The sequence below is a fragment of the Diceros bicornis genome, chromosome 10 (assembly GCF_020826845.1).
Source record: "Diceros bicornis minor isolate mBicDic1 chromosome 10, mDicBic1.mat.cur, whole genome shotgun sequence".
NCBI lineage: Eukaryota > Metazoa > Chordata > Mammalia > Perissodactyla > Rhinocerotidae > Diceros > Diceros bicornis.
In genome coordinates this window covers 12,448,741-12,473,179 of record NC_080749.1, presented here as the reverse complement: position 1 = coordinate 12,473,179, position 24,439 = coordinate 12,448,741, and the positions used below count along the sequence as shown (strand labels likewise).

Below are 24,439 nucleotides of genomic sequence, written 5' to 3'. Positions count from 1 at the left end.
TCTTGTCGGACCACCATTGTATGTGGTTTGTTGTTGACTGAAGTGTCATTATGCGATGCATGACCGTATATTGTTGTTGCTTTTGTTAATGCTTTGTGGGAAATTTATATACAGTATATTTTAGGCCCGCTAGATTGGAAATTTACATAGAAAATATTAAGTTAGATCTGATTCAAATTAAAATATTCCAAGCTATGTAATTTTACTTAGTGTACGGCATGAGTTGAAGAAAATTTAGTAGTTTGGTCCTGTGTGGCTGGCTACCTCTAAAATTTGTTTGTCTTTTGAATGAATTTTCCACTGCTGTGTAATAAATTATCCCAAACTTAGCATCTTAAAACAACAGACATTTATTATCTCACACGTTTCTGAAGTTCGAGAATCTGGGATCAGCTTGGCTGGGTGCTTCTGGCTCAGAGTCTCTCCTGAGGTTGTGGTCTTCAGAAGGCTTGACTGGGCCTGGAGAATCTGCTTCCAAAATGGCTCACTCACATGGCTGTTGGCTGGAGGCCTCAGTTCCTTACCATGTGGGCCTCTCCATACGACTCTTAACAACATGGCAGCTAACTTGGTCCCCAGAGCAAGTGATCTGAGAGACAGACAGACAGAGACAGAGAGACAGAAAGAGGATGATCAAGATGGAAACTGTGGTATCTTAGTATCTAGTCTTGGAAGTGACTAGATGCCGTCACTTCCACCATCACATAGACCAAACCTGGTACAGTATGGGAGGGGACTACGGAGGGGAGCTCCTTTTTAAGGTTTAGACAGGACATTATTGAGAAAATCTTTGTTTTATATGCTTACTAAAGTACATACTGTAGGAGATTAAAATGCAGCTGGAGTTTTTGCTATTCTAGAAACTTTTAATATTATACTTGAAACGTTATGTTCTTTCTTCTGGTTCTTCATTGTCAGATGCTAGAATTAATTAGCCAAATATGCAGTAGCTTTGGAAATTAGAAATTTAAATCTCACTGGTCTCTAAACCAAATGGAACAGCTCAGTTTTTTTTTTTAACCCTAAAACAAATTGGTAGAAAATTATTGCCAAAATGGTCTCCTTGATGAACAGCTTAAAATTATGCGTTAATCATCTGTGTATTTTTGAAAATAAAACTCACTGGCAAAGTAGCTGAAAAAATCTTGGAGAACCTAAACCCTAGCCCTCTCTCGCAATTATTTTAAGTCTTCGGACAATATTTATTTGCCTAGCAATTCTTAATTTCTCTTTTGAAACCCTAATACATTTTAATTATGCACCTGGATAGGAGGGCTTTATTCTTTTAGCTTCTAGATGAAATCTTTCCGAAGTGTCTATAGGTGGAGGGAAAAGTTTAGGAATTCTGAGCCTGAAGCCTGATTAAATGACCTCTGAGTTTCCTTCCATCTCTAAAAGTTCTGTGATTCTAATATTTTCATATAACAAATATCCTTTGAATTAAGCATATTTATAACAAGAGATTTCGTAAGTCGTGTTAAATTGTAACTTCAGAAAATGAAGTCTTCTGAGAATCGCTTGTGTTCGTCCGAATCCAGTCGAAGGTTGTTAGAGTCACCATTAGGCAGACAGGAAAAGTCAGCACAATTTGCATTTCCTTTCTTCCTGTTTTTGGCCCTTTTCCCATTCGCTGCCCTAATTTATGAGCTAGCATCTTTCTTTTCTTTCATCCTACCTCTCCCATCATCCCCCTCCTTCCTTCCACACCCCTCCACCAATAAAAACAGGAAGGGGTTGGTGGTCAGTCATTTGTTGCGGATTAGCTGATCTTATTATTAGGAATGAATTTTAGCCAGCGTAGTACCTCTACTCTACTGAATGCTTGCACATTAAGCCTTTTTTAAAATCTCAAATTATATCTGTTCATTCAGTAAGTTCTGCCATTTTTTAACTTCTAAAACGATTCTACATCCAATTCCAATATGGGGTGTGTTGGGGGGGATTTCCCCCACACCACCAAGCAATTCTTTGACGCCAGCTGGGTGTCCTACAATTCAACTCAATTCTGACACTATCTACCTGGAGACAGCATCAGATTCCCCTAGTTAAGGGCTCAGTCCCACAAGACTACCCTCCACTTCACGTGCCAGTTGCAAGCCCAGGTTGTTACTTGTGCTTCTGACTGACCAGCTACAGATTGGAGGTTCCCACTACCCCCTCCTCGGATTTCAGATACCAGTCACAAGTCCAGATTGTTACCTGTGCTTCTGACTGACTGGCTATAAATCAGAGGTTCTCACAACCCCCTGCTTAGGTTCCATTAATTTGCTGGAGCGGCTCACAGAGCTCAGGAAACCCGCCTACTCACTAGACTACCGATTTATTACAAAGGGTATTAAAGAATGTGAATCAGCAGCCAGATGAAGAGATGCACAGGCGAGGTCCTGAGCACAGGAGCTTCTGTCCCTGTGGAGTTTGTGGCCCAGCACGGTGGCATATGGAAGCGTCTGGTTCTCCAACCTGGAAGCTCTCTGAACCTCCTTCTTTTGGGTTTTTATGGAGGCCTCATTACATGAGCACGATTGATTAAATCAGTGGCCCTTGGTGATTGATTCACCCTCCAGCCCCTCTCCCTTCCCCAGAAATCAGGTGCAATCCTCTGTTCAAGGTTGGTTCCCCTGGTAACCAGCCCCCATCCTTAGGTGCTTTCCAAAAGTCATCTCATTAGCATAAACTCAGTTTTAGCAGAAAGGGGCTTCAACAAGACACCATTTTCACCTCTATGGCTCCTGAAAAAGGAACTGAGAAGGAGAGACCAAATATTATAACAAAAGATGCTCCCATTGTTTGTATCATTCAGGAAATTCCAAGGGTTTTGGGAGCTGTGAGCCAGAAACTGTAGACAAAGACCAAATATATATGAGACATGTATTTTGGTCATCTGAATGACCAAATATATATTTCTTATAAATTACAGTATCACAGCCTCCCAAATAGTTCTAAAACCTAGTCACTTCCCCATGTCTACTGCTGTCCCCTTAGGCCATCATTGTCTCTGGCCTGCTGCATCTTCCGTATCTGCTCTTGGCCTCTCTGTTTTTCCACTCGATAGCTAGAATGATCTTTTCAACATGCAAGTCTAATTATGTCCCCCATTTGCTTGAAACACTTCAGTGGCTTTCCAGTGCTCTCAGTACAAAGTCTAAAATCCCTAAGCTGCTGGGTCTTAAACCATCTGGCCCTACTTTCCTCTGGTTTCATCTCATACCAGACTCCACGTCTTTCTTTCTGCTCCAGGCAGCCACAGGGTGTTTCTTCAGTTTCTTCACTATACCTTGCTTCCTCTTGCTTCAGGTCTTCCTAAAAGCAGTACAAGAAGAGAAGCGAGCATGTGAAAGAGATCCTGCTTAGGAAAGCACTTGGCATATTCACGGAACTGAGAGAAGACAGCTGGCTGGGAAAGGTCGGTGTAGGGTCTTGTAGGCCGTGGTGAGTAGAGGGTTTGGATTTTGTTCACGGTGAGCCAGTAAAGGGCTTTAAGCACACTTTACTTGCGTTTTTAGAAAATTCACAGTAGGGGCTGTGTGGAGAATAGATTGAAGAGCGGCAAAAGTGGCAATGAGAAGTCAGCAGGTCGTGGCTGTTCGGTGGTTGGTGGCTGGGACTAGGGTGAGGCAGAGGAGATGGAAGAGGCGGATGGATTTGAAATGTATTTTGGAGATGGAATCGGTAGAATTGGTCATGAATTGAGTCCAGAGAGAGGCAAGGGGAATCAAAGATGACTCCCAGGATTTGGCTTTAGTAATGACTGGGATACGACTAGTTACTTTATTTTTGTGAGGAAGATCGGCCCTGAGTTAACATCTGCCAATCCTCCTCTTTTTGCTGAGGAAGACTGGCCCAGGGCTAACATCCGTGCCCATCTTCCTCTACTTTTTATGGGACGCGCATGGCCTGACAAGCGGTGCATCAGTGCGCGCCCGGGATCCGAACCGGCGAACCCTGGGCCGCCGCAGTGGAGCACGTGCACTTAACCGCTTGGGCCACCGGGCCGGCCCCCACGACTAGTTACTTCAGTAACTGCTAGATGGGCAATAGTGGAGAAGGAGCAGATTTTAAGTGGGGGCAAATCAGGAGTTCTGTTTTGGGAATGTTAAGTTTGAGAGTCTTGCAAGACACCCAGGTGGGGAGAAGTGGCAATTAGGTAGAGGGATCTGAGTCTGGAGGGCAAGAGAGTGACCTGGCTGCATCTAAAGCTGCTGGAATGGGTGAGGGAGTGAGTGTAGAGGTGAGAAGGGTGTAAGACTGAGCTCTGAGGAGGACCAACATTTAGAAGCCAGGTGAAGGAGGAAGAGCTGGCAAATGCCACGGAGAAAGAGCTGCCAGAGAAACAACAAGCACCATGGGAGCATGTGGTGCTGGGAGGCCAGGGGGGACCGTATCTGGAGGGAGATGCCAGGAGGGCCCTTTGCGTTGGCTGCTAGGGGCCTTCTTTCCAGGCAACGTTTTATCGCAGTTGCTACATGCTCGTTTTTAAAAGGAGGAGGGCATGGGAGAGGAGAAAGAGAGAACTTTTTACTGGAATTTGCAACATGGAGTTTATTGGTGACCTTGACAAGACCAGTTTCCATGGAGTTATGCTGCGGGAGGAAGCCAGATGAGAATAATTTCATAAATGAAGTAGTGAGGGAAGGAACGCCAGGGCCTTGCTACTCAGAGTGGGGACCCTGAGCCAGGAGCATTATGTGAGAGTAGGTTGGCTGTACAGAATCTTGGGCTCCACCCAGACCTACTGAATCAGAATGTGCATTTTAACAAGATTCCTAGGTAATTTGTATCTACATTAAAGTTTGAGAAGCACTGGTGTAGATAACCGGGGCTCTAGAGAAATTGTGTCACTAGCTAGAGAGACATAGGGATCAAAGGGGTGTGTGTGTTTAGGATGAAGATTAAATAGAACATGTCTGTATGCTGTTGGGGATGATTCTGTAGAGAGGTAAAGACTGATTAATGATGCAGGAAAAAGCAAATAACATTCTTGGAATGACGTTCTTGGGCAGGGGGGTGTGGGTGGCGTGGAGTCCAAAGCCTGTGTGGGGGGCTTGGCCTCTGCTAAGAACAGGAGCATGCTCTGCATGTAGCTGGATTCAAGGAGGAGATGGCCGTGGATGCTGGTGGGTTGGTGGGTTTGGTGGAGGAGCAATGAGCGAGTCTGTGCTTGATGGCTTCTGTTTGGGAAATGAGGTAAGGTCATCTGTTGAGAGTGAGCATAAGGGAGGGCGTGGGGAGGATCACAGTGAGATTTCTAGGAAGTGTAGAGTGAATGCCCATTCCTGGTTTGTGGTCATTGAATGTGATGTTTCATAAAGCTGCTTGCATGATTTTCTTTCCCTCTCCAGCAACATTTGCTTGCCAGGTGCAGGTGCTGAAAAGAGTGGTGAAAGGAGCAAGGGAGGTGACTGCACTTGCAAGAGGGCTTTTATAATGTGGGCCTGTGGGAACTAAGTAGGTGAAGGAGGAAGTGGAGCCCAGAGGGGGTTGGTGCACAGAGAGAAAATGCTTAAGGCCTGTGCTTGCAAGTGTCAGAAGGCAGAGCATTGCAGTAGGAAGGTGTTTGAGCAAGTGAACTAGAAGGATGGAGGAAGAGGCTGGAAGGCTAGAGGAGATAACTGTTTCTGATGACGAGGAAGTTCAAGGTATGACTATAGCAGGGTTAGGTAGAATGAAGGAAAAAGTTTTTGGAGAAGAGAAGGTCAAGGACTTGAGAGAGGCCAAGCTCTTGGATAGATCATCCATATGAACATAGAAGTCACTGAGGAGCATGACAGAAGTTGGGATAGAAAGGAAGTCTGTGAACCAGAAGGAAATACCATCAATAAATGAAGGAAGTGATGAGGAGGTCCGTAGATGATAGCAGCAAGGTAGGGGAAAGGGTATTACCCAAGCCTTAAAGATACAGGGCTTTTGCAAGAGGAAGGAGGAGATTATTGGACTGAGGGAAGTACTAAATTGGAAGTGACAGTGGGAGGGGAGGAAGGACGCTTATCTCCTCCTGGCCTTGAGGTATGGCATGAGTAAAAATGTGGTGCCCCCAGGGTACCCCTGGGTCTTAGGGGAAGCCAGAAGGTAGAGGAACCTTCTTAGAAGAAGTGGAGTGTCTTGAAGAGTTTGCTGGTGTTCTCCAGGGCTTGGGGGTGGGGTGGGGATGGGATTAGTCATTTCAGGGGATGGAGGCGGTTCTGCTGGGGTGAGAGGCCTAGTACTGAGGGAAGAGTGGGGATGCCTGCACTTCTGGGGGTGACTCGGTGAGCAATGTCCGGCAGCATGCCGCCCTCTCCGGGAGGGGTGGATCCTGTTCAAGTGCTGTAGTGCCCAAATCTTGGCTAGGGAGGTGGCAGCTTCCTGATGCTGGTTCCCTAAGGCTTCATACCCTGACACAGCAGAGGAGAGAATGCAAGACCCTTTCTGTTAGAGGAAGCTCAGGAGCTGCGGGGGAGAGTTAGGGCGGCTCCTGAAGTGCCCGTTGGTAATAGCTCTGAAGGCGAGTGGCATGTCTTTTTGGGTGATGGAGAAGAAAGAAGGGTCTACAGGGCCTCTGTTGATGGTGATAACACTGCTACCCCTGTTTCTGTATTGCAAATGCTCTCTGACGCTCTCAGAGCCTTTGGTACATATGTTCCCATTTGTTCCTCCCCAGTTACCCTGTGAGAGAGGCTGGGCAAATACTGGCCCTGTTCTTCGGGTGGAGAATTGAGGCCCAGTGGGATGAAGTGACTTCTGAACCAGGTCCAGAAGCCAGTTCTCTTCCTTCCTGATGTGGTGCTCGGGACAGGTGTCACCTCAGCTGTGGGGGACGGAGTCTGAGCGAAGAAAGAGATCCCTTACCTTCTTTCTTCCATCTTGAAGGACTGGCAGCTCATCCTGCCTTAGCTTGGGTTTGCCTCCCAGCCCAATTTCTATCTCAAGACTTTCTAGAGTAGCAGAGTGATATTCAAAAAGCAGTTAAGTACTTACTCAGAGCCAGGTATTACAATGTTTTCTCATTTAATCTTCATAGTAGCCTTGAGGATATGGATGTCCTGTGTATTTTGTGGATCAGACCGAGGCCAAGATAAGTAACTTAACCAAGGTCATTCGCTTCCTGACGGCTGACCCCAAACTTCAAGTGGAATGTTTTTTCTCCTGTCCCACACTGTAGTTGGTATATAACTACTTTTTAAAAAAGTTTTGGTAAAATATACATAACATAAAATTTACCACTTTAACCATTTTTAAGTGTAAAGTTCAGTGGTATTAAGTACATTCACATTGTTGTGCAATCATCACCACTATCCATCTCCAAAACTTTTTTTATTATCCCATTCTGAAACTCTGTGCCCGTTGAACACTAACTCCCTGTCCTCTACCTCCCCCAGCTCCTGGCAACAACCATTCTACTTTTCATTTCTATGAATTTGACTTATTTCAGGTACCTCATATGAGTGGGATCATATAGTATTTGTCCTTTTGTGTCTGGCTTATTTCACTTAGCCTAATGTCTTCAAAGTTCATTCCTGTTGTAGATTAAATCAGAATTTCATTCCTTTTTAAGGCTGAATAATATTCCCTTGTGTGGATGTACCACATTTCGTGTATCCATTCATCCATCAGTGGATACTTGGGTTGCTTCCACCTTTTGACTGTTGTGAATAATGCTGCTATGAACATGGGTGTGCAAATATCTATTCAAGTCCCTGCTTTCAATTCTTTTGGGTGGATAATAACTGCTTTTGTTGTACATTTCCTCCCAGGTCTTTGTTTTAGGACTCGTGCTGTAGTTGCCTATGCATTTCTCTCTATTTAATGAGCTGTCTGACCCATAATTCTGTCACTGATATAGATTTCAGTATTTCACACCATATTTGAAGGTCTTCACCACTCAAATCCACAGATGGAGCAGCCAAGTGTAGCAGCTCAGAGTGTGGACTCTGAAGGCAGACTGCTGGACTCCCAGTCTCAGCCCTGCCGTGGGCTAGTTAAGTGACCTTGCAAGTTATACAAGATCTGTTTGAGTGTGTGCGATATACTAGTAGATGCTGTGGAAATAGAAATAGTAGGAGTACATCTCTAAACACAGTTTTATTTGGACAAGTAATTCAGAACAGGGACATGTATGTTAGTTCCAAAATTTGGCCTTCAGCCATTAAGAGATGAAGTAGCTCTGATGTCTCCAAGGCTACCTTTGCAGGTAGAAGGAACTGGAGTCTGTGTAAATTGGTAGATCTCTCTAAGGCCGGTGAAATCCCCAGATGCCATTGGGGGTGGAGTTATGGTGGGAGGGGACTTTCTTTCAGAAATAACTATATACATAAAAAAAAAAATGAGAGCTTGCAAATTACTTCGTAGCATTTCTTGTTGCTTTGTAGTTCAGGAACATCATCAGATATGTGAATTAACTTTTCAAAGTTCACCAGTTACCACTCGTTCTCTTGAGTCCTCCCAACCCAAATGGAGAACCTGGGTTGTATTCTTTTTTTTTTTTGGTGAGGAAGACTAGCCCTGAGCTAACATCTGTTGCCAGTCCTCTTCTTTTTGTTGCGGAAGATTGGCCCTGGGCTAACATCCATGCCCATCTTCCTCCACTTTATATGTGGGACACCTGCCACAGCGTGACTTGATAAGTGGTGCATATGTCCGCACCCGGGATCTGAACCTGTGAACCCCAGGCCACCGAAGCAGAGTGCGCAGACTTAACCACTACATCACTGGGCTGGCCCCGAGAACTCGGTTTTTGATCCACCAGATATTGAGCATCTCCTAAGTACCAGGCACGCTGGGCACACAAAGATGATTGGGCAAGTCTCAGTGTGGTGGGAGAGAGACCTCACCTAGGAGGAATTTACCGGTTTACCTCAGTGCAGCAGGGGCCAGTATTGACAGGCATGGGGGCCCACTTAGACTGGGAGGGTCAGGTGTGTGTTGGGGGCAATCTAGGAAGGTGGTAGAGGAAACATTGAAGGTGAGGGTTAAATTACAGGTGAGCCTTCATCAGGAGGAAGGGCAGTCCTGGCAGAAGGAATAATGTGCTAGAGGTATAAACCAGAGGCAGGGTGCTTATGGTGAGCGACTTCAGAGCTTTCTGTGTTTTTTTTTAGATCATTTAGTTTGTTTTTGTTAATTTAATTTTTTTGTTGGGGGGGGGAACAGATAAAGATGTTCATCAGGGAACAGAAATACCTAAAACAAATTTCCTTAGGCGCACAAGAGGGCTAATTTAAGTTGTTTTGCAGCTCTGACTTCAGAAAAAACCAGCAAAAAATTGGAAAGGAACTTAGATCATTTAATTCAACTTCCTTAATTTTGTAGACATGGAAACTGAGTCATACACGTATGAGAATGTGAAAATATCCTCTTCCCTGGTGCTAATGACAATAGCAGCTGCACAAGGGAAGGGAAAATTGAGTTTCCCCCTTTGAGTGAGGGTGTGTAGGAAAGGCCAACTGTATACAAAGAGAAACTCGGAGAACTGTGACGACTTGAGCTTTTTCTTGCCAGGACTGTCGCTACTGGAATGCCCCATCTAATGAAAAGCAATAAGAAAATACAGATTTACCAAATAGAGAAGTCAAACCTGAGTATCTTCCTTTAATAGGAGGATTTAACAGAGGTTCAGCAGCAGCCCTAGGGAGCGTGTGTCTGTTGAGAGATTGTTAGCTAACTGATAGAGTCTTCGCCGGTGACCTGCAGGACCTGGTGCTGAGGTGCTCAGAGCCTCTTGCATGTTATTCCTGTCACCTGGCCATTCCAGTTTGCTGTCCTCCTCGAGGGCCTATGCTCCTTTCTGAGAATGAGAAGTCACATCAGAGATGGTCAGTCAGAAATGTCCCTGCCCCTTGAATAATAACCAAATGATCATAAATCCTCTCAGAGATCTTTATTTAAATCAGTGGGTGAAATGAGGAGATTCTTATAAAAACCAGGTTGCTCTAATTTTTAAAGAACATCTCTGGTATAACCGTAGGGACTTTGCATATTTTATTGAAATACCAAACCACGAATGCTACAGTTTTTTGTTTACTCTGAGACTTCTTAATAAATAAACTTACTTTGCTTGATGGTCTGGTAATCTGTGTTTTAAGGGCCTGTGTCATGACTAATAACAATAACCTCATATAAGTTCAAATAAATACTTAACAATTTTAAGAGATTCAGATTGTTTAGTGACAAATTCACAAAGCTTAGAAAATATAAATTAATCTTATCCATTTGTCGAACTTTGCTTTTGAAATAAGGAAATAGTGGCTTAAAGTTTTTAGGCTTTTGACTGTAAGTAATGGAAATAAGATATGGATGAACCCAAGTGTTAAATTTACAGTCTACTAGATTTTATGATGACTGTAGTTTGGGTAAAATTCATGTTATTGAGGTTGCTACATGATTTATATATGATAATATAGGGAAATATTCCTACAATACAAGGATACAAGAGGGAAAAAGGCAGACCTGGTGCCTGCCTCATGGAGCTTTTTTTTTTTTTTTTTTGTGAGGAAGATCAGCCCTGAGCTAACATCCGTGCTAATCCTCCTCTTTTTGCTGAGGAAGACCGGCTCTGAGCTAACATCTATTGCCAATCCTCCTCCTTTTTTTTTTCCCCAAAGCCCCAGTAGATAGTTGTATGTCATAGTTGCACATCCTTCTAGTTGCTGTATGTGGGACGCGGCCTCAGCATGGCCGGAGAAGCGGTGCGTTGGTGCGCGCCCGGGATCCAAACCCGGGCCGCCAGTAGCGGAGCACGCGCACTTAACCGCTAAGCCACCGGACCGGCCCCTTATGGAGCTTTAATTGTAGTGGAAGAAATAAGCGAAAAGTCAGGAAGTAGAAAAAGAAGGGATTGCAAGGTGTGGTCAGCGCAGAGAAAGAAGCGAGGGCCGAGATGGAGGCCGTTGGAGAGGGGCCTGCTGGAGGTGCCGAGGTCTAGGCAGGCCTTTCTGAAGAAGTGACCCTGAAGTTGAGACCCTCAGGAGAAGGAATTAGGTTTGTGAATGTTGACTGTGAAGTGGCTTGGGGTTGGGAGGGGCAGTGGTGGGGAAGATGAGGTTGGAGAGGTGGAGACTAGGGATGAGGAGGGAAAAACTGGGTTCTGGAGACTTCATTTGAGCCCCTTCAGCAAGCTTTATTCCTGGACATGGGGATATATGAGCCAATAAATAACTTTTTTGCTTAAGCTACTGTCTATTAGAGTTTCTTTCATTGTGGACAAGTCCTAACCATACCAGGGGGCAGAATATTTGAATTCCCTGGAAGCACCTTCAGCTGGAGTTGCTATATGTAGAGTTCATGCTTTATTCCCTCAGAATGACGTATTTTTATGTCCTTGTGTTTTTCCTCCTGGCCCTGCCTTGGTCTGATTCCTGGGACGTGAATTGTATGTGTCCTTTCAAAGCCATCTGTGCGGTCAGTTGGGACTCCCTTGGTTGGAAGTGACAGGAACCTAAGGTAACCAAGCACACACCACAGAGGGGGGTTTACTGGGAGGATACCAGCGGGTGTCACTGCTCAGGGGAGAAATGAAAAACCGAGCCGAGGAAGGGGCCGCGGATGCAGCCGGGACTCGGGAGCAGCTGGAACCAGCACCCCGCAGGCTGCCAAGACTCGCATGGTGTTTCTCTCCATGTGTCTTCCTTGCTGTGGATCAGCTTTTACTACTTGGCAAAAAACATAGCTGTCAATTTGTAAAGATGAGTGGCCTGCAGACATGCTTTGTTTGCTCACAGTGCTTTTAAAAATTGATTTAGTTATTAACATTTAAAAAGGGAGATTTCACATAGAAATCCAAATTTCTAGCATCTCCTAAAAAATCAGAAGTCTGACATTCCTGAATCCCAGCAATCAGCTGGTGCCGAGGAGCTGCCCTTCCTTTTGGAAGGGGCAGTGCGCTGTCTAAAGAGCCACAGATGTCCTGCTACTCTCTCACTTCTGCTTGGGGCTCCCACCCCAGCTGTTGCCATCGGGGACCCAGCCCTCTCCGTCTCCGACCCATACCGTAGCTCGGGTCCAGTGCCCTCCTTAGGATCAGTAAGGTTCTCCTGGGAGGTGGGGCCGCATACTACCTTGGCATGTCTTATCTCCCTCATCCTAACCCATCTCCTGTAACAACCATGAGGATGGTGGAGGGGAGCAGTTTCTAGAAAAGGGATGCTAGGCAGACGGTACCTTAAATTACATATTTGGAAAAATATGTAATTTGTTATTTAGTGAAATCTTTTTAAAACTCGTTTTTACTAGATGTACTTTTGCCAAAAGGGCCTGTTATTGTTCTTAATGTGCTGTTATTGCTTTCAGTAGTCCTTTGCTTTTTTATTTTGGAGGAGAGTTGGGAGGACTTCAGAGAAGTTTTAGTGATTTATGGCAAGAAATGAAATAGTATATGAAAGTATATGCCTGTTCTTTTACGGGGGTGATGTAAGTGTGATTCGATGACATTAAATCTGGAGATATGGAATCGTGCCATAGATACTTTCTCCCGCCACATAATGTGAAAGATTTGGAGTGTTTAAGCTAATCTTTAAAAAATTGTCCTGAATTGAATTTCTGGATTTTTTTGAAAGAAGATGGAGCAATTAGCACTTTTTTACTCAATGTAAAGATTGGTAACTGGACCGTCCTCAAGAAACTAAACTAACGTTTATTCCTGTGAGTGTGTCCATCGAAAATAAGCATTTCAGTTGGAACTCAGATGTAACATGGCTTATCTATTTGTTTTTATGGATTATTTAAGCTAGGATTGCAAAAAGTTGCTACAAATGTACTAACAATCTTCCAAACCTGATTTAGTAAAAATTAAAATTTAGATATTCATGGAATTTGATAAAGTATTTAAAAATCTGTTTCCTGGTTTCTAGAGTTTCTGTTCTGTTCTAAATTGTGAAAATCCAAGAATGCATTCTCAAATCAAAATCACTTTTTTTGTTTCTTTTAATTTATTTCATTACTTGAAGGGAGCATATTGTTTTAAATCTTCATTATTTTGTCCTCTCTTTGGTAAAATTCTATGCTTTTCCAAGACAGTCTTTTAAAAAATTTCTTTCTCATTTCCTTAGACTTCTCTATTTCTGAAGAGTTTAAAACTGTAGAATGAAGATATGGAAATGATTGTACTTGAACTTGAAGAACAGAGGATAAATAGAAGACTATATGATGAATAAGGGTCTCTAGTTAGGAGGTAAATATGAAGAGGAAGACCATTCACTTGATGGGCTTAATGAAAAATAAAGAGATTGTCTCTAGGGACAACAGCAGAGAGTTGAGCCATGATATTTCGTCATCTCCATCTAGATACTAGAAAACCCACAAAAATAATTTTGAATCATATTATGAAAAGTGAATCAGTTTTCTTAGGATAGCAATGTACCATGGCCCTTGCCAAAACAAAAGTGGTAATGTTGACTCTGAGACTGTCAATTGGTAGTTATTAGAGAATAAGAATTCCATTTGAAGTTAGATTCATGGTTCCGTCCAAATGAGTATTCCACTTCTTATAGAATTAAGGTGAGAAGATGGCTCCAACCTTAGTTAATTCATTTAATTAATATTTTAGGTATGTTTTTTGTGATAGGTAATGGGTGAGATAGTGGTCAACAAAATACAGAATCTGTACTCAAAGAGCTTAAAGTCTAATGGAATGGTTTTCAATCTAGGTGTGAATTGGAATCATCTGGACATCCTAAGAACATAGGTGCCAGGACTCCGTGCTCCTAAATTGAAATCTCTAGGGGAGTAGGACTCAGGCACCTATATTTTTGTCTTCATTGTTTTTAATAACTTTTTAGTGTGGAAAATTTCAAACATATACAAAAGTACAGAGAATAGTATAAGAAACTACCTTGTACCCATCAGTTGGCTTCAGCAACCATCAATTATGGCTAATCTTATTTCATCTATATTCCTACTCATTTTCTTCCCCCTTGGTAACTTTGAAGCAAATCACCTCGTTTGTAATGAGGTTAAATGAAGTCACTTGAAATTTTTTTTTTTTTGTGAGGAAGATTGGCTCTGGGCTAACATCCGTTGCCAATCCTTCTCTTTTTGCTGAGGAAGATTAGCCCTGAGCTAACATCTGTGCCTATCTTCCTCTATTTTGTATATGGGATGCCGCCACAGCGTGGGCTGAGGAGCAGTGCCTCGGTCTGTGCTTGGGATCTGAACCTGCGAACCCCCGGCCACCGAAGCAGAGTGCGCAAACTTAACCACTATGCCACCGGGCCGGCCCCTGAAATTTTTTTTTCTTAGAATAATTCCTTAGTATTATCATATCTAGTCAAGGTTCAGATTTCCTCAATTTTCTCATGTGTGTGTTTGTTCAAATTATGATTCAAATAAGGTCTGTATGTTTCAATCAGTTGATATTTCTCTTATGTCTCATAATTTATACGTTTCCTCTCATTCTGTCTTTTTTCTTGTAATCTATTTGTTGAAGAAACTGGGTGGCTTATTCCATTGAGCTTCCTACAGTTTATACATTGCTGATGGTGTGTCTTTGTGGTGATGTTCAACATATTCCTCTGTCTAGTGTATCTCTGGTAAATTGCTAGTTAGATTTAGAAGCTTTTTTTTTGGCAAGACTACATCATTGATGGTTATGTGTTTTTTTCAAGATGCTTATAATGTCAGCTTCTCTTGTCTTTTGTAATGTTAGCAGCCGTTGATGCTCAGTGCCTAGATTTCCTTTTTTTTTTTTCTTTGTGAGGAGGACTAGCCCTGAGCTAACATCCAATGCCAATCCTCCCCCCTTTTTTTTTCTTGAGGAAGAGTCGCCCTGAGCTAACATCGGTGCCCATCTTCCTCTACTTTATATGGGATGCCGCCATAGCATAGCTTACCAAGCAGTGCATCGGTGTGCGCCTGGGATCTGAACCTGGGAACCCCGGGCTGCTGAAGTGGAGAGCGTGCACTAACTGCTTGTGCCACCGGGCCGGCCCCTAGATTTCTTAATTCATGAGAAGTTGAAAAATGATAATAGCCCAAATTCTATCATTCCTTGATTTGTTAGAATATTTTGTAAAGGGAAACTTTGCTTCACTATTATTTGGTCACCTGTTGGTACAGTTTATATGGGAGAAGCAAAATACACTTTTGTTTTTTGTGAGGAAGGTTAGCCATGAGCTAACATCTGTTGCTAATCCTCCTTTTTTTGCTGAGAAAGATTGGCCCTGGGTTAACATCCGTGCCCATCTTCCACTACTGTATATGGGATGCTGCCACAGCATGGCTTGATAAGCGGCGCGTAGGTCCGCGCCCAGGATCTGAACCTGCAAACCCCAGGCTGCCGAAGCAAAGCGTGCGAACTTAACCACTACGCCACAGGCCAGCCCAGCAAGATAAACTTAATTCTTTCCCTTTATTTACCAATTTTTAAAATAATGAGTTGTTTCACTAGTCCTCCAAAGGTGACCAGTAAGGTGCTTTTTTAGTATCGTTGTGAACAAATTTGATGTATTTCAATCCATTGTATTTATCTTTATTGACCTTTAATTGTCCATCTTTGACCAGTCTCTTCAAATTGGCTCCTGAGCATATGTGTGTGTGCGCGCATGTGTATTTTAAAATTATGATTGATTTTGTAGCTAACAGCATTTATTATTAAACCACAAAAAGAACCTCTGGGGATGGCTGTTACTTTAATGGTTTACCTTCTAGAGTCAATATTCACACTAGAACACTCAGGAGACAACATTTCCTTAATGGAACATTGATGAGAAATGTGGCATGGGATGGAAGATTGTTTAAAATGTGTCCTCATTTTTATTTCTTTTTTTTATTTCTCATTTTTATTTCTTAAAACCCTTCATTCATTCATTTGTTCCTTTATTCATTCTCTGGGCATTTCTAGGTCTCTAATACACTGTGGGTCAGAGTTGTAGGTCCAGGAGACACGCATGTGAATAACACACTGCCTCTCCACCCAAGGAGTGCATATGAGAGACTGTTCACAGATGACCACAGGATTGTGTTGTGTCATTAAAATGACAGTGATGTAGGGATTCAGCGCAGGAAGGGAGGTGCTGTCAACATGTCATGTCATTCTTACATGCACTGGCATACTCACATATACAGTCCCATAGTTTATTTTGTCATGTAATAATTTGGTGTTGGATGCTAAGAAATAAGGAGATTCCATGTTGTTTTCAATACTAGTGGAAATGACGCCTACTAATAGATGGTGTCACTGCAGTTTACTTTTTCATTATTCAGCATTTACAACCCCTGCAATCCATCTGTTTCCTGTGTTACTTCGTATTTGAGAGCACAGTTTTTTGGGGGAGGGTCCTTCATGACCCTAATTTAGATCGGGTTGTTCCTAATATGGACTATAACAGTAAGTGGTATGAAAATTGGGATTTGCCTTGACACTTGGCATGGTGCCCTTGTAAAAATGCAGATTCTGAATCACAAGTAATCTGTGAAGACACTGGAAGACCGTGCACTTACCCTGTTTCTCATCCATATCTCTCCTTTAGATTTAGCATCTATTGATGATTCTTGCCCGAACCAATCTTACAGTAAAGATCATTGCAAAATTTTGATTTTCGAAGTCAGGCACATCCTGTAAATTTATCAGTCTGCCTTGGCGTTCTATGGTAAGCAAGAGCCTTCCCTTCTCCCTTGTTTATTTAATATTTATTGTAGGTATGGGTTCATGGATTCCTAATATTTCACTGGTCTGGTTTCATTACTGTCCATAATTATTTTGGTGCTTAAATTATCCCAGATTTAGGATTGCTTTCCTTTTTGTTTGTTAATCAAAGGATTAAAAATATGAATGATATTTTGGGAGACTCAAATATTATGATTATGGCCTATTAGTAATATCCTATTGGTTACCTTCAAATCATACTATCTGGAGAAAAGGTGCTAAATGCAGTTCTTTGCATGTGTATAGACTTTGATGGTTTTCCATGTGCTTTTGTGTACCATATTACCAGGACACTTGAATTTATTTATTTATTTTTGCTTGAGGAAGATTAGCCCTGAGCTAACATCCATACCAGTCTTCCTCTACTTTGTATGTGAGTTGCTGCCACAGCATGGCCAACAAGTGGTGTAGGTCTGTTCCCTGGGATCTGAACCCAAGAACCCAGGCTGCCGAAGCAGAGTGCACGGAACTTTAATCACTAGGTCATGGGGCTGGCCCCCGGGACACTTGAATTTTATGAGGGGGACTGGAGGAGTAAGTTTTCCTCTGCATTTTCAGATTGTCATTTGATTTTCATGACAACCCTATGATACAGACAAGGTGGCATTTGGATTCTACCTACCAACTCATTTTCTCCTGGCTTAACGAAGGACTAATGACGTTATTAGCCTATGGGACTGAGGTTCAATAGAAGCCACCTCCTTCCTTCTAACACACGTTTGCATGGTTTCTATACTGTGATGTGATTTGCTGTCAAAATTTTACTTCTCAAATGAATATGTGTTCTGATATTTGAATTAATTCTAAGTGGTAGAGAGCCATTATCTAATATTAATGTATCATAGCACATTACATAGAAAAACCATTTCCCAGCTCCCCTGCCTCCCTGCCATGCCATCTAAATGAAGCTTTCTCAGTTTGGAGTGTCTTGTTTTTCTGTACTAGAGGGTATGTTTATTCTTGTTGGTCCAATGCTTTATACGCTAAGTTGGGCTGGAGGACTCACCCTGCAGTGGCTCCTCATTTTCTCTAGGGTAAGTTTCTTGAGACGGCATTTTAGGCCCATTTGTAGATGAACATGTCTGTCTTTTGGGACACATCACCCAGTCATTTCCCCACCCATACGTTTTGCTTCAATATCATGTGATACCTGGACCCACTGTGATGTTTCACGCCGTTGTCGCTTTGCACGTGCTCTCTGTTATGCGGGAAAGCTCCCCTCTCTCACCCCCATCTGCTGAGTGAACTCTTATTCAACTTGGAAGCCTTTCCTGATTCTCTTTTCCCAAGGTTCATTATGCTTTCCATTATACCTTGTGCCATCTGGGTCATAGCATGTGACAAATTGTCTTAAAATGCTTGATTTATATATCTTTCGTTAGGAGACTGAGTTTCCTAAGGGCAGAGACCTTAGTTTGGCACAAAGTAGTGCTTAAATGTTTTAGTTTCAAAAATGAAACTACAGAGCGTGCCTGTCAGTAGGTAGAGACGTCTGTTGGTGTGTTTCTCAAGTCCCCTGTAAAAGGCTTCTGACTCTGAGGAGAGAGCCATGCCAGGACTTGGTGTTATGGGCCCAAATTCCCCTTGTTGGAAGGTCTGTGTTGTGGCTTTCATGTGTTGGCTGTGAACCCAATAGTTCATTGAAGAGATTAGGAGGTTTGCAAGACCTTTAGAGCGAGTTCTGAAATTGTTAGCAAAGGCAGTGGGGGAGGTATAATTGCTTTGTAAAAAATGGATGTCTATGCTGAAGTTAAGAATGAATATATGGATGTCTACAGCTTACATGGAAATGCATCAAAAAATAAGATGGCTTGATGGGTAGGTAGAGGAATGCCAGATGACTGGGTTTGTGATAAAGCAAATGCAGCAACATGCTAACTGTAGAATCCAGGTGGTGGGTGTGTGGGTTCACCGTGCAGTTCTTTCTACTTTTCTGAAAGTTTAAAACTCTTCATAATAAAATGTTGAGGAAAACTTTTTTTTAAGAACAAATTTATTGTTATATATGTTATTTTTGAAGAACACATTTATTGGCTAGGCATATCTATTATAAACATTAAATCATCTACACCAACTTCCTAAGCCTTGCTGTTTTTTTTTCCTTCCTGATATTTCTCCTCCTCTCTTTAACTAGTGAACTCCTTCAAATCTCAGTTCTTATGTTGCTTTCAGTACAAGTAAAAACAACAACAATAAATAGAGTAACAGTGGCTTAAACAAGTAGGGGTTTATCTTCTCCAATAACAGGATTCTAGAGGTCGGCATTTCCAGTTTCCGGGAGTGGTTCGGGGGTGAGCACTTGGCTGGCCCTTCTGCCTTTCCCCTGTCTTTCCCTTCATCCAGTCGAGTTGATGGAAGCAGTTATGTGGATTGGAAATATCCACCATGGTTATTTCAGTTTTTGAGCTTTGAGCATAGATATTTAAGCAAAATATCTGTGGGTTTGTTGAATAGTCTTCCAATTTATTTATTATGGTTTCTTCTAGAGGAATTGACTTTGTTTTTTGAAAATAATAGCTCGGAATTAGATATTTCTACATGTGTTTGAAAGCTCCCCCGCCCTGGAAAATTATTTCTCCATTTTCATACAACTGTAATAATTCATAGAAGCAAGGCTGCCTCAGGGGAATTGTGTGACAGATTGATGGTCTGGAGGTTTCAACCTCATGCTCAAACCTCAGCTCTGTGGGAAACAGTGTGGACCAGAAATTAGGCCAAAAGCACTTTCACCTTCCTAAACTGAAGCCTTCTGGGGAGGCCGGCTCCTTATCCCATTTATTCTATTTTAGTCACAATTCAAATGTGCTTAATTACCTAGTTAATTGCTTAGAACACTTATTAAAAAGCACATAATTAGAGAAGGGGGAGTGGAAAGAAAGCTTGGCATAGGCACGTAAACTGATGGTCCAGTGTAGAGGGGGAGAGCAGGCAGAGATGGGAGTCCGTCCACTCAGCAGCCCAAGGCCGTTCGTATCACTGATCTCCGTGGTGGTGATGATCCTTAAATCATCAAGAAAAAGTTTAATTATGTTCAGTCTACTCTGTTTAAGAAGATAGATAGGTATAATATGTGAAAAATAACATGCAAAACTACGTAAATATCTCAAATAGGTTTTAAATATAGGAATATATAGATTAAAATACTGGCTGGAAATACACTGTTAATAGTGAACATCTCTGGGTGGTAGGATCATAGGTGATTTTTTTTTTCTATTTTAAAGACAGTTTTTGTGTATTTGCTAAATTTTCTATTGAGCATTGAAAGGGTTCAGAGTATGCCGCCCCAAAATATGCCACTCTGACATAAGGACTATTTTGAGCTGAAGGCAATTGAGAAAAAGCAGACACAAGAAAAACTCTCTGCCCTCCCTTCTATACCAGGAAGGGCAGGACGGTTCTTGATCACTGGAGACAACGCCAGACACTTGTCAGCCCAGGGAACCAAAGGAATCCAAACAGCAGATCTTGCTAAAACAACCCTTATCTTCCATTAGTTTACCCATAAATTTACCTTCTCACAATGTGCTGCCCCAGAAGCTCAAAGTCCCTTTCCTTTGTCTTGTCACTTCTCTACAAAATTTATTGTTCTTTTGTTAAGAAGCTATATAAGCCCAAGTTCTAACCACCCGCTTTGAGTTATTCATCACTGACTTCTGTGTGTATGTGAGATGCACTCGTTAATAAGCTTCTGTTGTTTTTCTCTTCTTCATCTTTCTTTTTCAGTCTTATTTTTAGGGCCCCAGCCAATGAACCAAAGATGGGTAGAGAAAAAACAGTAGTTTTCCCTCCCCTACAGTTTTATTACTTTTCATTTTAAATAATTAAAAAATATTTTAAACATTCACAGGGTCATTCTTGTTCAACTCCCGATCTTTTGATGTCATTTTTCTCACATTTTGATTTTGTTTTTAAAAATGATCAACTAATACTTTTTCTAATAGCTGCCTGAAAAGCCCTACGTGTAATGGACGCTGACTCTCGCATATGATGATCTTCTTAGGTGTTTCGTAGGTTGGAGCTGTGAGCTCTTGTCTGTGGGCTTTAGCTGTGGGAGTCCTGAGCAGTCTAAACTGCATGTTGTCCCCAGAGATATTGTGTTTAGTGCTCTGCCTCGCTGTGACTGGCTGGGGACTCCTTTTAATGTTAATTTCTTGGCTTTGGAAGAATGCCGTGGTTACAGATTTTCAAGATACACTTCCCTACAGCCAGGGCGCAGGCAGACAAGCTTCCTTGTCATCGTCCTCTGTTGGTGGACACATATTTTCTAGTCCATTCTTTACCTGAAGATGTGCTCCTCCAAGGGTCTTGGCTTCTCAATTCTCAATTGGGAAGAGGCCCCAGTTCTAACTCCCACTTGGCTTGGGCGTCTGTTCTCCTGGCCCTGTGTGTTTGTTAAATCCTAAGTTACCAAGAACAGCAGCCGTCCAGAACTGCAGGAATGTCAGCTCTTACTGCCCTGGTTTTTTCCACCCTAGCGTGGGGATTTCTCGCCTTCTTTTGAGCTCAGCTTTGCATCCACCTTGGATGTACACTGTAAGCACCTGGGAAGCTTTAGAAGCCTAGCCCATGCCCAGGCTGCATCCCCAACCCAATTCCATCAGAGTCTCTGGGGTGGGGCCCAGGCATCAGGATGTTTATAAAGCTCCCCAGGTGATTCCATTGTGCAGCCAACGACAGGAACCACTGGTTTAGGACAGTGTTGTTTTATTTTGCCCAGTGATTTGTGTGTGTGTTGTGTGTATTTATTTATTTTTCTCCTGGGGGTGTTTTCAAGTTACTTTGTCAGCAGTATTGGAAATAGGAGCCTGTCAAGTTGTCATTGGAAAAAAAAAATCCTCTTAAAATTTGATAGGAAGGAAACTGACCTTTATCAAGTTCCTACTGTGTGCCAGGCCCTGTGCTTAGATCTTTCACACATGCTATCGCATTGAGTCCTCAGAAAAATCCTGCAAGGTAGGTGGTTTACTTGTTCGTGCAGATAGGAAAACTGGCTTGGAGAAATTGACTAACTGGTTCTAGGTCACATGACTCACAAAGGGCAGAGCCAGACTCGGGCCCACAAGGCAGCCTTGCCCCCTCCTTTTTCCTTACTCTGGCATGTGTGAAATACATTTTTCCATACAAACTGGTTAAAATAAAAATTGGCAGTTGGGTTAGAATAAGTTCCAGGTATCTGTTAAATTTACTTATTCGGAATACTTTATCGACTCAATTCCAGGGGCGCTCTACTCATTTTATCTCACTTCTGATGACGTTAAACTGATTTTGTTATTTTAGAAAAGTTTAACTCATTTTACTTCATCACTTTAAATACACTTGGAGTAAATAATTTACTTCTCCTTCTTTTAACGCTGTCATATGTCATGAAGGGGTACTTATTATAAAGAACACATTTACTTATCTCTTTTCAGATCACCTCCGTAGTCCGCGTGGAGGGCTGTGTGTGTGTTGGGAGGTAGATGTACAGGGGAGGAGAGGAGTGAGAATAGGGAGGTGGAGATGGAGGTCCGTGAGCTCTGGTGTTCTCTGTGGCACCGGGTGGCGTGGGGTCGCAGTAGGAGGCTGGGACTCGGAGCTCTTGGGTCACTCTGCCTCAGTGAAGCGCTGTTGAGGAGGTGTCGATTTTTAGTGGGAGTTGTCCTCCAGGACAGTGCGGGGCATTGGATGCCTGTCTCCATTTCTTCTCGCTCGTCTTGCCTTCACTCTGGCTCTGCTGTGGTCAGTGACTTCTGGAGTTGTTGGAGGACTTGTATCTCTGCCTGGAGCCTAGAAGCATTACTTCGCTGTTGGAATATCTGGGTTAGGCTTTTCTGGAGCATGTGAATTTCATTTGGGTAGAAACCACACTGCCTCTAAATGTGTCTTTTTCATCGGCAGCTCTTCACCTGGGTCTTCTGTCCGTGGGTCACAACCTCAGAAAACCAGCAGGATGGCTGCAAACAAGAGTAAGAGCCAGAGCTCCTTGGCCCTGCACAAGGTGATCATGGTCGGCAGTGGAGGGGTTGGCAAGTCGGCCCTGACGCTTCAGTTCATGTACGATGAGGTAAGACACCCAGGCACGGCTGCCTTCAGCATCGAGTCTGCAGTAGCAATGTCCCTTCTCCAGCTGTGTTCATGTGTCTATTCCCCCATGTGCACAGAGGATCATGGGACAAAATTTTGTTAAGGTGGTTTCTGAATAGCTTTATAGGGGTCTAACCAGCATGAGATTTGGATTGCTGATTTTCAATAAGTAATTTCAACTCTGGCAGGCACATGAGGTGTCCCTGCTTGCATTATCTCTATTGTTAAACAGTCATGCGCTGTGTAACGACATTTCTGTCAACAAGGGACTGCATATAGGACGGTGGTCCCATAAGATTAGTACCATATAGCCTAGGAGTGTAGTAGGCTGTACCATGTAGGTTTGTGTGTAAGTGCACTCTGTGAAGTTTGCACGATGATAAAATTGCCTAATGATGCATTTCTCAGGACATATCCCCATTGTTAAGCGATACATGACTGTGAGCTTTGAGCTTTCTCATACTTTGAACTTTCTTTCTGACAGGAGCAAGGGAGGGACCTTTGTACAGGTATTTCTAGAGAACAGGTCAGATAGTTAGCTTTGTGACAGTCAATTGTGGGAGATATTGAGAGGGAGCGCTAAGTTGTCATAAGACTTAGTCTTTTCTCAAGTGATAGACATATGGTTCTTTCCCGTGCAGCAAGGTAAAGCTTGCACCATCCTTGCCCAAAATTTACGTCACTTCATGTGCATAGTGTAACGGTGCTGAGTCCAGTGTGACAGCGTTGTCTTGATTCCTTGATGGCCATTTGCTGGTGCGGCCATTGCTGCCAGAGTGTTCAGACCGGAGCTTCAACTGCAGGGCCTCTCACTTGCATTGCATGCACGTGGGCATGTGCTTTACAAAATTTGCGAGAGAAAGATATCGTAACCACAATTGATTAAGATCATTGTCTCCTTGCACTAGACTTTCCCTCAGTCCAGCTTCTTCTCGTGTGGGGTGGTGTTGGAGTGGTCATGGGCATTTTCGGGATCTAGCTGAGGGAAGTTGAATTAAGGATATGTTTATCTGGGGATTAGTGGTATACATTATGTGGTTGGGAGTCCCCTTGGCGTATGGTTAAGTTATTACTAGTTGTCCCAGTGTAGGAATGGCTTCCAGGAATATTCCCACTGCCCATTGTGTGGACTCACCTGGCACTGTGATGTGAGGTGCAGGGTCAGGGGTGTATTCTGGTATGAACGTGTCCTATGGCACCTGGCACTGAAAGTATGTGGCAGTGGAGGAGAAACAAGGGTTAAAACTTATGGAGCTATAGACTGATCTAGAAAGTTCTTCTAGATCTTACAGCTTCTTACAGGGAAGCTCAATAGAGGTTTCCTAAATTTGAGAATAGTCCTAAAACTTTCATTACTAGTGATGTCAAGAAGTTTTGAAGTGGAAAAACCTTTCTGTCAATAGAAATTTGGATCAACTATGCTTGAAAAGAGACAATTACTTTTTTATTCTCTATAGGAAGTATTTCAGAATCATTTGGCATATCACAAGATAATCAAAGAGTATACAGCAAACAAACAAAAGTAGGAAGGTATTCCAGAGGTAACGCCAGGCAGTTGATCAGTAAAAATATGTTATTTTGCTGGATTTTGTGATGTAAAATGGTTATTTGTATTAGTTTTCTATTGCTGTGTGACAAATTACTATAAATTTAGCAGCTTAAAACAACGCTCATTTGTCCTCTGCGGTTTCCAGGCATCAGGAGTCTGGCACAGCTAGCTGGCTCCTGCTCAGGGTCTCGCAAGGCTGCAGTCGGGTATTGACT

The 24,439-nt window shown here is 42.8% G+C and overlaps 1 protein-coding gene across 8 annotated transcripts in view; it reads left to right on the top strand.

Moving 5' to 3' along the window:
• Positions 1 to 24,439, top strand: part of RALB (RAS like proto-oncogene B) — a 42,366-nt gene that overhangs the window by 2,964 nt on the left and 14,963 nt on the right. For 2 of the 8 annotated variants that reach the window (XM_058548799.1, XM_058548802.1), the window contains 2 exons: positions 3,295 to 3,403; positions 22,490 to 22,655. In XM_058548799.1, the coding sequence (XP_058404782.1) occupies positions 22,542 to 22,655 (114 nt within the window). In that variant the 5' untranslated portion in view covers positions 3,295 to 3,403; positions 22,490 to 22,541. Of the gene's footprint in view, positions 1 to 3,294; positions 3,430 to 11,362; positions 11,416 to 13,051; positions 13,142 to 22,489; positions 22,656 to 24,439 lie in introns of those variants that run through there. The other 6 variants (XM_058548803.1, XM_058548801.1, XM_058548804.1 and 3 more) reach the window with 6 other exon arrangements.